This window comes from Leucopleurus acutus, assembly GCF_964270905.1.
Source record: "Leucopleurus acutus genome assembly, chromosome: 20".
Lineage (NCBI taxonomy): Eukaryota > Metazoa > Chordata > Mammalia > Artiodactyla > Delphinidae > Leucopleurus > Leucopleurus acutus.
Window position 1 is genome coordinate 258,767 of NC_139162.1, and position 12,711 is coordinate 271,477.

Genomic DNA, 12,711 nt, shown 5'->3' on the forward strand with positions numbered 1-12,711 from the left:
CTCTCAGCTGACCTTATAAATGGTTCCTGCTGGATAAGAATACAGTCCTCCTCTGAAACCCTCAGAGAAGAAGATAGAAAAGCATACGGAAGCACCCACACCAGTGTCCCACGCGTATTAATACTTGAACTCTGCAGTTCCCCAGGAAACGGGATCCTGCTCAGCTTCGCAGTCCTGGTCTGCGGTGGATGTTGTCACACCAGCCCACGGTGACTTCCCTCCAGTTCTGCCTCGCTCCATCCTTCCTCCACAGCCCCGGTGCCCTGGCCCATCCTCTCCTGGGGAGGACCCCACACCCCACACCTGTGCTGGCAGCAGCCCCTGCACGTGGTGGCCTCGACATGCGGAGCCTTATTGCACTCGTATGTGTACCCACTCATTTATTATTCTCTAAGCAAGTCGCTTTCAAAGAATTTTAAGAGCCTAAGTCTTTTCTTTCAATTGAATCTATACGGAGTTCCGACTCCTAAAATATGAGTGGACGTGTTCTTCGCAGCTGGGGAAGGTGCCCTAGAGAGGGGAAGTGCCCTGCCACATGGAGAGGGGCAGAGTTGACGGTCATCTCCATTCCACACTCACTGCCCCCCTTCTCAAGCTGTCGTTGTCCCCCAGGGGTGGTGGGATCCATGATGACTCGGCTCCGGCATCCTCCGTGCAAATTGTGTCCCTGCCCCTGGAGGCTGGGGTCTTGGGCAGCTTTGCCTGTCTCCAGGCCTCGGCCTCTTCCCCTGAAACATCCGCCTCACAAGTGTGCCGGGACGTGTGACCTAGTGGATGAAGAGCTCAGGACTGCCTGGCCCCCAGAACAGGCCCAGCTGTGGGGCTGCCGGGGACCCCAGTCTCAGATTTCCAGATTTTGTAACTGAGGAATAATTGCTTAGTATAAACATGTCCCCAAGTGGAATGTTATTTGTTCTTCATCTGAAATTCCAGTGTAACTGGGCGTCCTGTATTTGCTCTGGCAGCCCTGTCTCTGGGGGTGAGGCCATCTCCTGGCCCCTGAGCAGCCCTGCATGCCAGGCTGAGGGCGCAGGGCCAGGGCCGGGAGTGTGCCCAGGTCTGGATGCCCCTGGCCCATCACCCAGGCTGAAGGCAAAACAGCCCGTGAGGTAGGCGGCCCCAAAGGCCATCCAACAGTGGTGTCAATACTGGATGGCACTGGGCTCCTCAGAGCCCTTCGGGGAGGTTCAGGTGAGACTGAGTAACCCCTGAGCGGGCTTCTCCTGCCCCCTCCTGTCCAGGCATCCCTGCAAATAATCTCGCCTCACCAATAATAACAGGCATGTAAGAGCTAACACTTAGGGCTTTTGTTATGGGCCATGTGCTGTTCCAGCCACTTTCCATGTGTGTTCCTGTTTTCAGGTGCACAGCGAACCACTCTGAAATGCGCTGACATAAAGCACAGCCATTCACCTTGCTCAGGGACGCCGTGGGTCAGGACTTCACGCAGAGCCCAGGGCTGGCTTGTCTCTGCTCCACCATGTCTGCAAGGAGTGAGGCTAGGACTGAGGAAAACAGGAGAGAACTAAATGGCCCCTCATAAGAAAGGGAGCCGGGGCTTCCCTGGTGGCGCAGTGGTTGAGAGTCCGCCTGCCGATGCAGGGGACACGGGTTCGTGCCCTGGTCTGGGAAGATCCCACATGCCGCGGAGCGGCTGGGCCCGTGAGCCATGGCCGCTGAGCCTGCGCATCCGGAGCCCGTGCTCTGCAAAGGGAGAGGCCACGACAGTGAGAGGCCTGCAAACCGCAAAAAAAAAAAAAAAGAAAGGGAGCCAGAGGCTCAAGGGATGGGGCGGAGGGACCCAACAGGAGGAGAGGAGGGAGGGCTGGAGGAAGGAGGCGCCAAGCCCCTCCCGCAGGAGAGGAACCCCGGGGAGCAACAGAGGCGTCCTAGGCCATCGTGAGTGCTAGAGCGGGGCTGCAGTCTAGGCAGAGAAGGCAGGGCGGCCCAAGGAGGCCAGCTTCATCTAAGTGGCCCGAGCCAGGACGAAGTTCTCACAGGTGCAGGTGCTCAGGAGGGAGGTGGATCTGTGGCCGCTTGAAGCAAAGTGGAGAGATACACAGCCTGGGCTGGACCCCCGGCTGTGCCACCTGCCAACGGGCAGACACTCACGTCTCTGAGCCTTGTTTCTTGCCTGGAAACCTGGTGGCCTCACTGTAAGGGTTAAACAAGGCACAGCTTTCCACCCCTCAGGAGAGAGCCCGGGAAGACAGTGGACCGGGGGACCCAGCATGAGCACCTGGCTATCGGGAGCACCTTTGTCAACACCTGGCGGGGGACTCAAGTCTTTGGGGGTCACTGAGCCCCTTGAGAACCTGAGCTGTGGACACCCCTCCCCCACAAGTGCATGGATGCCACAGCCCTGTGAAGCTGCCGTGGACGTGGAGTCGGGGCCTCCACCACCCAGAGAGGAGGACCCAGCGCAGGGCTCAGACCCTCACACACAAACAGTCACACTCACTGTAACCTGGCCGCCTTGCATGTGAGGTGGGCGAGCACAGCCCTTCAGGGTCAGCCGCACGACGGGCTTAGAGCTAGACTGACCCGGAGCAGGCGCCTGGAAGCATCCGCTCCTGCCAGAGCCCTGGATGCCGGCCCTCTCGGGGCTTCCATTCCCTGGTCCAGATCAGCCCCTTCGGCCTCTCTCTGCCCGGGTATCCACACAGAAGGGTGGGATGCAGGGGTGTCCCGGGGGAGCTGGCCTTGATGAGACCCTGGCTTCGAGGGGTGGGGTGTGGGGAGGCCGAGGGCAGAGGGTCTGGGCCCGTGCAGCTCTGCACGGGCTCACCAGGGCCCCGGGCAGGCAGCGCCTCTGGGATTCCACTTCTCTCCCTATACGAGGAGGGGGCGGCCAGGTTTCCCCTTCCAGCGGGACCCTGGGCGCCCTGCGGCCACAGGAAACGACCGCCAGGGGGCGCGTGGGCCAGAACTTCGCTTCCGGCCCGGCTGCGCGGGGTGCTGTGCCCACAACTCGCTGACCAGACCCGCCCTTCCCCAGGGCTCAAGCCCCAGCCCTCCAGCACACCACATTTTCCGGGGGAGTCCTCAAGGTCCCCCCTTCCTGACTCCCCTTTGGGTCTCGGCTGCCTGCCTCTAACGTCTAGCACCCGGATAAGCCAGAGGAAAACTCTGCGGCACGAGTCACCCGGAGGGGACTGGGGCTTGTGCCGGGTCGCCTGAGAGCACGCCTGGGCCTCCTGCAGCCATGGCCACCTTCTCCAGCACCACCGCCAGGAGCTCCCCTGCCAGGGGCTGCACCCTGGGACAGCTGCAGGTTCCAAGCACAGGCCCACGTCAGCCCCCACTGGGAGACGATGATGCTCTGGCCTGCCCCCGCCACCGGGCCTCCCTGTCTGCCCCTCCTAGCCCCTCTGGCCCCAGCTTTCCAGAATAAGAAGAACTCTCCAGCACCAGGCACGGGTATCCGACAGCAATAAATTTATTAAGTATCCCCCCAAGATATAAACACAAACCAGTAAAAAAAACGAACCAAACCATAAAACATCAGGCCTGGAGCTGATGATAAAGCAGAGAGACAAACGGGCCACGCAAAATGGATTTGACCTATGGCGGAAGACAGCGGAGAAGACTCACACGGGGCGGGGATGCTGTAAGTACTAAAGGACACACACTTGGGAGCCCTAGGGTGACATGACGGGGCCTGGTGGGGGAAAGGGCAGGGGTGTGTCAGTGGCTACATGGCTCAGGGGACAGACCTGTCGGTCCTGGCCGCGGCCGCGTCCCACCCCTCAGCCGCTTCACTTGGGGCCCTGCGCCTCGGATTCCTCGTCATCATCTTCATACATCTCCCCCTCCTCCTCGGCCGTGGCGTCCTGGTACTGCTGGTACTCGGACACCAGGTCATTCATGTTGCTCTCGGCCTCGGTGAACTCCATCTCGTCCATGCCCTCGCCCGTGTACCAGTGCAGGAAGGCCTTGCGGCGGAACATGGCCGTGAACTGCTCCGAGATGCGCTTGAACAGCTCCTGGATGGCCGTGCTGTTGCCGATGAAGGTGGAGGACATCTTGAGCCCGCGGGGCGGGATGTCGCACACGGCCACCTTCACGTTGTTGGGGATCCACTCGACAAAGTAGCTGCTGTTCTTGCTCTGGATGGCCAGCATCTGCTCGTCCACCTCCTTCATGGACATGCGGCCCCGGAAGACAGTGGCCACGGTCAGGTAGCGCCCATGGCGGGGGTCGCAGGCCGCCATCATGTTCTTGGCGTCAAACATCTGCTGGGTGAGCTCGGGCACCGTCAGCGCGCGGTACTGCTGGCTGCCGCGGGCGGTGAGCGGGGCGAAGCCGGGCATGAAGAAGTGCAGGCGCGGGAAGGGCACCATGTTCACGGCCAGCTTGCGCAGGTCGGCGTTGAGCTGGCCCGGGAAGCGCAGGGAGGTGGTGACCCCGCTCATGGTGGCCGACACCAGGTGGTTGAGGTCCCCGTAGGTGGGCGTGGCCAGCTTGAGAGTGCGGAAGCAGATGTCGTACAGCGCCTCGTTGTCGATGCAGTAGGTCTCGTCCGTGTTCTCCACCAGCTGGTGGATGGACAGCGTGGCGTTGTAGGGCTCGACCACCGTGTCCGACACCTTGGGCGAGGGCACCACACTGAAGGTGTTCATGATGCGGTCGGGGTACTCCTCGCGGACCTTGCTGATGAGCAGGGTGCCCATGCCCGAGCCCGTGCCGCCCCCCAGCGAGTGGGTCAGCTGGAAGCCCTGCAGGCAGTCGCAATTCTCACACTCCTTCCGCACCACGTCCAGGACCGAGTCCACCAGCTCGGCACCCTCCGTGTAGTGGCCCTTGGCCCAGTTGTTGCCGGCCCCACTCTGACCTGGGACAGGGACAGGGGGACACGGACGGGGTCAGACCTCCAGTGCCTGCCTCATGGCAGCCGCGGACGCAGCCCTGTGCCTGTTTACCCTCCATGAAGCGGGGCTTCCCGCACCTTCTCAACCCATCCCAGCCACACCGTGTGGGGAGTCGATCATCCCTCCCCTCCAGGCCACCCACCCTCTGGCCGGCTGTGCTGGAAGGGTAAACTGCAGCCCCAGCACCCCTCACAGCCCGGGGTCGGGAGGAGGCTCATGCCCATGAGTTGGGGTGCTGAGCGCTGGGGGGTGGAAGTGGGCTGTGGCCTTCCTCCTGTCACCGTGTGAGCACCCAGGGCCCTGCCACCAGACTCAAGGGTGTGAGGACAGCTGACCTGACCACAGCAACGTCGCGTGCTCGTGAGCCGGTATCCTCTGGAGGCACTGCTGCTGCCCCCTACCCCGCCCCCACCCCCATCTCTCTAAGGATCCTGTGAGCTCAAGCCTCTGTTGCACACATCGTTCTGCTTGAAATCACAAGTGGTTTCTGTTCCTTGCACAGAACCCTTTCTCTGGGACTCTGTCCCAAGCTGCAGATTGGGGAGATCAGGTCTGCTCTGCAGGGTCACAGGCAGGGGTGACTCTGCCCTTGTTTCTGTTGATCTGGGTTTGCCAGCAGTGGGGTCCACCAGGAGAGGCTGGGGCAGGGGAAACTTACCGAAGATGAAGTTGTCAGGCCTGAAGAGGTGCCCAAAGGCCCCAGACCGGACGCTGTCCATGGTTCCAGGCTCCAGGTCCACCAGGATGGCCCGAGGCACATACTTGTGAGCTGAGGGCAGAGGGGTGGGTTACATGGGTCACAGAAGCTAGGCGCCCCTCCTTCCCCCTAAGTCCTGCCCCAGACTGCCAGCCTCATGCTCTCACCCTAAGAGCTCAGACTCTGGGGTCAGAGAGGCAGGAGCCACGTGTGAAAAGGGAGTCATGGTTGACATCCGGACAGCCAGGACCAAATCCCACGTCTACGTGGGCAGGTTAATATTTTGCCAGTTCACTAAAGACACCATTTCACACCAGTTGCTGAGTAGCCCCTGCCCGACCTCTCCAGGTAACCCCTGCTCTGGACCCTCCCATGGGCCTCCTGAAGGGGCCTTTGGGACCCTGCCCAGCCCTGGCCATTCCACCGGACTGTGCGTGTGTCTCATGGCCATTAAACACATTTGAATCTCGCTAGGGTTATTAGGATCCCCTGTCTTTATTCTGTGAGTCTCTGGTTGCACCTGCCAGCCAACCGAAAGGAAGGCAGAGATGCTGGGACCCAGCAGTCAAGGTCCCCCCACCCCACCCCTTGGTCCAGGATGGGGGCTCACAAGAGGCCTCGTTGTAGTAGACACTGATGCGCTCCAGCTGCAGGTCCGAGTCCCCTACATAATTGCCACTGGGGTCTATCCCGTGCTCGTCGCTGATGACCTCCCAGAACTGCAGGGGGAACGGAGGGGTCAGTAGGTGGTTGTGACCCCCACCAGGCCCCTTCCCTCCCATAGCCTTGAAGCCCTGGTACGAAATTAGGGGCTTGGACCCAAAGCCTGCACTAGTCCCTTTGAGTGACTTTGAAAAAGAACCCCTAGCTGTGTCATCTGTAAGAAAATTGTCATAATAAATATGCATGTCCATGGAGACCAGAGCCTTCAGCGTGGTTCAGGGCTCAGCTGACACAGACCCGGGTCCCCAGACCCAGCTCTGCCCTTGGTGACCAGGGGCCTTGGGGAGTCTACTTCTCAATGAGTAATAAACACCCTCTTGGGGTGTTTCGTTTTTAATTCCCTCCTTTCAGATGAGAAAGCTGAAGCACAGAGAAGGTAAGTGCTGGAGACAGGGTCCAGGATACACGTGCCCCTCGGTGTCGAGGCAAAGATGTCCAGTGACGGGGCCTGGCAGCGTCCAGCACGCAAGCAGCCTCAGCCGACAGGAACCGCAGGGGCCGGAGTGGGGAGTCACTTGCCTGGGGTTACCCAGCCTGTCCAAGCTGAGACGGCACAGCCCCAGCTTCCAGGGCTCACTCTCCCCACGGCCTCCTGCCCTGCTCGCCCTGGGCAGGAACCTACCGCGCTTCTCTCAGGACTGGGGCAGGGCAGGACCACCGCTTCCCAGCCGCGTGACCTTGGGCAGGTCCTGGAGGTTCTCTGTGCCTCAGTGGTCTCACCTGTTCAGTGGGCCTGATGATGAAGCCAGGTTGTTGTGAGAATAAAGCAAGTTACTCTGCACAGGGCCTGTGAATGGTGAGTGCCGTGTGGGATTATTAGCAGGCAAAGACACCCGCCCTGGGTGAAGGGAAGGCTGCGCAGTGCTCTGTGCTCGCCCCAGGGGCACTTCCAGGCTGTCTCAGAGCACAGCTGCCCATGCAGGCCGGAGATTGTGGTCACACACCGTGTGACTTACCAGTGCCCCTCCCCTTTGCCCCTCAGGGTTGGGGTGACTCAGAAGAACGGGTGTGAAGGCCCCAAGAAGCAAAGGGCCTCTACACATGGGTCATGTGCTCGGGAAAAGACTTCTCAGTGAGAAAAGCAGTTAGAAATCAGTTTTCACATGCGTATCTATATATAGATGTCTCTGACAGACATTCAAAAATCTGCTCCCGGCAGCCGTGCCTGAGAGCGGTCCGGGGCTGGGGGAGGCAGCCGTGCCTGAGAGCGGTCCGGGGCTGGGGGAGGCAGCCGTGCCTGAGAGCGGTCCGGGGCTGGGGGAGAGGCTTTGGCACTGCACACCGTTTGGTTCTTTTGGAATTTTTGTCACGTGCACATGTTAACTTCTCAAAAAAAAAAAAAAAAGATTAGTTAAAAATAAAAACATTTTTAAACCTGAGAAGTATGAACTGTCATTATTATAAAATGTACAGAAGAATCTTGGCATTTCACCCAGAGAGACTGTTATCAGAGGTCAGCTCTCAGCAAGGGCGGGAGCTGGACTTCTTCCTCCTTTGTGTGTTTTTGTCATTGGTAAGTTTTCTTCTTTTTTTCTGCATTAAGTGTGCATTACTGCTGTAATTAGAGGTGTCACTGAGGCATTCAGGGCCTGATCAGAGCTTCCTCCCACTGCTGGGTTCCCCATGCCCTCCTCAGGACAGTGTGAGCCGGGGGCCTTGGTTCCCACAGCCCTGGGACACCCCAGACCTCTGGCTTCAGAGATACCCACAGCCCCTGTAGAGAAGGGATGAGCTTGAGATGGCAAGTGTGGGAGGGGGAGAGAGTGACTCAGCTACCGAGCCACCAACACATCTATGGAAAGTTCTCTGGACCGCTCTATGACATGCATAGGCTTCCAGGAGGCAGCAGACCAGAGTGAGTGCAGACCCCAGCACTGGCCAGTGTGTGCCAGTGACTCCACCTCTCAGGACCTCCGTTTTCTCATCTGTAAAGTGGGCATAATATGATACCCACTTCAAGTGGTCAACTCAAGGCCTGACACATAAAAGCAGTCAGCAAATGTTGGCCTCACAAAACTAAAAGGCCTTAGATATTAGTTAAATTTGTAAAGTCATATTCACTGATAAATAAAATAAAAGATACTTGAAAAAAAATCAATATACTTTGGAATATTGTGTTGCAATAAGAGATCACCACTGGTATGAGCAGATCTCCAAGGCACACCCTTAGGGGAAAAGGTGCATTGCAATGACATACAGAGTAAAAGCAAGCATCTCACAGCAGATGCTATATTTCTTATACATAGGTGCTTATGCACAGAAGATGGACTAGAACAGTGGAAAATAACTTGTCCTGCCTGAAGAGAGCGACGGAGAGGGGCGAGGTGCTTACATGGGCACTTTAGCCTTATCTGCAATGTTTCAACTTTTTAGAAGGAGAATACGTTAATAATTGCTTTTGTAGTTAAAACAAAACAAAAAAATAAATAAAATAAAATAAATAAAAAATAAAAAAAACAAATACGAATTGTGATTTAAAATAATAAAACTTAGAATATATTATATATACAGATCATATAACATTTAATAAATAACAAAATACTATTTTATAAATTAAAGAATAATTATGATCATCACTACAGATGAGAAAACTGCCAGGTGGCGCGCGGACCCCAGGGTCCAGGCCAGGGCTCCTATTTCAGACCCCACGGTTTTGTCTCGAGCTGGGGGCGTGCGCCGCGGCGCTGTCCGTGGTACTGACCTTTGCGGCGCCTACGCTCGTGGGCGGGGGAGGTGGCGGGGCGCGCGCAGGAGCCCAAGGCAAGAGGGGTGCAGTGGCTCCCGGGAGGGAGGGCTGGCCGACTGGGGGGGGTGTTAAGCTGGACCCAACTGGGAGGGGCGGGGGTGAGGGTGGGGTGCTGAAACCAGGAAATTCCTCTTCCCATTGGTTGTCAGGGCCAGGCCCCGCCCTTCCGAGACCCCGCCCAGCGGCCGAGAGGCTGGCCGCAGACAAAGGCTCCGGGACGGCCCTGCCCCCTAGGGGCGGAGGGTGGGGTCCTCAGACTCTTCGCCCCACTGTGGGAGCTGGGGTCTCCCTGCCCATCCTGATGTGTCCACACAGGCCTAGATTCAAACTCCTGCTCTGTCCATCCCAGGCGTTTTTTTTATCCTTGGGGAAGGGCGACACCCAATCCCACCGCAGCCTCGAGAAGTGCAGCGCCCAACAGAGCCCTGCTCTCTCCTGGCCCCGATCGCCCTGACCTCCCTCCATAACTTCCACTCCCATCCCCACCCGCAGCCAGGCCCTCTCCCGAGCGGGCGGCCCGCCCCCAAGCAGGGGAAGCAGCCCCTCTTGCCCACCCCAGTCAGCTACTGCTTGCTGGTGATGGGCGAGAAAAGTTTGCTCTCCCTCCACCAGGAGGTCACAACCAGTACGGAAGCTGGAAACAAAAATGGCCAAGGAACGCATGCCTGTCCACAGGGCAGGTGCTGGGTGCCGGGGCAGGCAAATCCCCACACACGCTGTGAGCGCGTCCAGTTTGGTTCTGGAGATTTTCCAGGGCTGGGAGGCCGGAAGGAAACCACTAGACTGCTTCCATTGGTCACTGCAAAGGGCAGCGGTTGAAAGGAAGAAACGATCCCCCTCCCCCCCAAATCCACCACTCTCTCTTTTGCATTGTTAAAAAGGATCAGATATTAGTTTTAAAAACAAACAAGAGTTAAGGAAATTAAGCCAAAATGAATAAAAAGTAATGAGCAAACCCAAGGGCCACTGCCTTGAAGCAGGAAAAAAATCTCTGCGGAGGCCACTGTCCAGCACTCGGGCCGCTGCCTCTGCCCTGCCCTCCACCCATGGGGGCTGCAGCTGGGCATGAACCTGCGTTTGCCTGATCAGTGCCGGTCCAGCCATAGGAGGAAGCCCCGTGACAGGATCACCACTCCCCCAGGCTCATGGTGGGACTCAGGCTGCCCTGCTTCCCTTCAGTGACCCCTGACTCTCGGAGGAGCAGATGCTCAGGGCAGGCCTGGCCCCTGTGACCACATTAATGAGCCCATGGCCCCTTCTGCCCGTCCAGGGCAGCTGTCAGTGACAGCCCCCAGAGCCCTGATTTAATTTGAGGCCTTGGTCCCCCAGGCCTCCCCTCCCCCAGCCCCTTCCTCAGGCAGGCACAGCTGTCTCCTCGGTGATTAGGGTGTCTCCCCACTACGCCCTCCCCCCCATGTGAGGCGCCTCCACCCTAGAGCCCAAGTTGCAATTTACATGTCAGCCACGTGGCTGCCCCAGCCCTGTTGTAATTAGCTTTTTGTTCTTGCCCGGTTTCCATGGCAACAGCCTCCAGAGGAAGCCTTTCCTGGCCCCTTCCCCTCCAGGACCTGTCTCCTCCCACTGCCTCCTTAGGGAACCAGCTCGACACCAGCCCTCTCTGGGTCCCTGGCCTTGGTGCTGACAAAGCCACCCGCCCCCCCCTCCCCTATATTGTTCTGAGGAGAGCACAGGGGGCAGCAGGCCGCACCCACCCAGCCTGAGCCCTGCGCTGGGCATTTGCAGAGACTGAGAGCCGGAGGGTGGAGAGGCTCTGTCTCCACTTGCTATGTGACCTTGGGCAAGGGACAGCTTCTCTGGACTTAGGGATGGGACACCTGCCTCCTGGGTTCGGCTGGGGATGACGCCATCCCCTTCCCGCCTCAGTTCCAACATCTGTGAGGTGGGCTAACAATGGAGGGGAGGGGCCTAGTGGTGAAGTAGCTCTCGACCCCACCCGCCCACCCCGGCTTTGTTCCCACGTCCGACCCCGAGACTCGCGGTCCCTACGTGGGTTTGATCCAACCCTGTGCCGAGGGGCCAGGGGTTGCCCAGGCAGGGCTACGTTGAGGGAGAGTCCAGTCCTCAACCAAGGTCATCCCGAGTCCGGGCCCAATTCCTCCCCCAACAAAGGAAAAGGGTGCGGCCAGCTTCCAAAAGGAAGCTGAGGGTGGTCAAAGCTAGGTGGGGGCATGGGGCGGCTCTGGACTCTTGGAGGGTACCAAGTTACTGGCGTGCCGGGGGCGGGGGATCATATGGCTTCGGGGCGAGCCCCACCCAAACCTGCCCACCCCACCCATCTCGCCTGAGGCTGCATTGTGACCCAAGAGAAGAGGGCCACGCCCAGCCAGCGCCCCCCCGCCTCCCCGCACCTGCAGCGGCGGGTGGACGGAGTTTAGCGGCTGACCTGCGCTGTGCTCCCGCAGGCCCGAGGTAAGCCCGGTAGGGGCAGCGGAAGGGCGGGGGTGGAAATGGCAGAGGGGACGACCCGGCGTCCCGGCAGCCCGCAGCGAGGGCAAGCCCATCCTTTTCTTCTAGGCTTCGCAGTGGCGAGTGAGGCTCGGGGTGCGGCTCTGCGCGTACCGCCTCCCTGCTTCCCTCCCCCCGGGGACCGGCTCGAGGAGGGGGCGGGGGACGCGGGATGCGCGCCGGGTGCGGAGCCCGGCGCAGGGGGGCGGCGCGCGGCCTCACCTTGGCCCCGATCTGGTTGCCGCACTGGCCGGCCTGGATGTGCACGATCTCCCTCATGCTCGGTGCGTGTGGCGGGCGGCTGCGGGACGCAGGCGGACGCGCTGGGGCCGGGGCTGGCTGCGGAGGATCTGCCGCCCCCGCCGCCCGCTCTTATAGGCTGGGCCCCGCCCGCCGCGCCCGCCCTGGCGTCATCGCGCGCGGCCAATCCGGGGACGCCGCCGCAGAATGCGGCAGGGCTGCAGCATCAGCACCGCGCATCCCCGCTCCACCGCGCGCTGCAGCGCCTCCTCCCGCCGCCCCAGGGGTCTGGGGACCGCGCACCCGAAAGGAGGGGCTGGCGAGCTCCAGGGAGGACAATAGAAGCCCCCTTGGCCCTCGGCCCCCGCCCCGGCTGCCGCCTCTATCCCACCCCAGCGGCAGCCTCCCCCCTCGGCTTTGCGAGGAGGGTCTTTCTTGTCCACACCTGTGTAGGGACCAACCCCATTTCCCACCCCGAAAGGCCGACATGGACGCCTCCCAGCTCCCTGTCTTGTGTCGCGAAGGGGCGGACCAGGTACTCTGAGCTTTGCCGGGTCCCTTAATGGTGGGGTAGCCAGGAAAAGGCTGCAGCGGGCACCGACTTCTCTCCAGAAGAAAGAAATCATGGGGCAGGGCTCCCAAACGTCTGAGTCAGAAGGGCTGTGAGTGCAGGAGGGGGGCGGTGGGTTGCTATGGCAGCTCTGAGTTTCACTGTTCTTCTCTGCACTGGGGGATGCCACCTGCCTCTTCTTCCCCAGGGGGCTGCCATGAGATTCCAAACGGACCTAGCAGGTGGGGCTGCTCTGTACCCCTGCCAGGCACAGCACCTGGCATGTAGCTGCTGCTCAGTGAACATCGGTGTCAGGAATTGTCAGAAAGACAAACAAGCCAGGCACAGAACTGACTGGGGGTGGGGTGGGGGGAGGGCAGTGGTTTCTGTCTGACTCACTCTCCCTGATGTCACCTGT

General features: G+C 59.8%; 1 protein-coding gene across 4 annotated transcripts; it reads right to left on the bottom strand.

Annotated features, from left to right (window-relative positions):
• Nucleotides 1-3,758: 3,758 nt before the first annotated feature.
• On the bottom strand, nt 3,759-11,782 carry TUBB3 (tubulin beta 3 class III; the record flags this gene model as incomplete). 4 transcript variants are annotated; one of them, XM_082862582.1, is made up of 4 exons in its annotated part: nt 3,759-4,834; nt 5,530-5,640; nt 6,248-6,287; nt 11,726-11,782. In XM_082862582.1, the coding sequence occupies 4 exons, from the start codon at nt 11,780-11,782 to the stop codon at nt 3,759-3,761; spliced, it is 1,284 nt and encodes a 427-aa protein (XP_082718708.1). The 4 variants fall into 4 exon arrangements, with proteins under 4 accessions (XP_082718708.1, XP_082718707.1, XP_082718706.1 ...); XM_082862581.1 differs by having other exon boundaries at nt 6,179-6,287; XM_082862580.1 differs by having other exon boundaries at nt 6,101-6,287.
• Nucleotides 11,783-12,711: the final 929 nt, after the last annotated feature.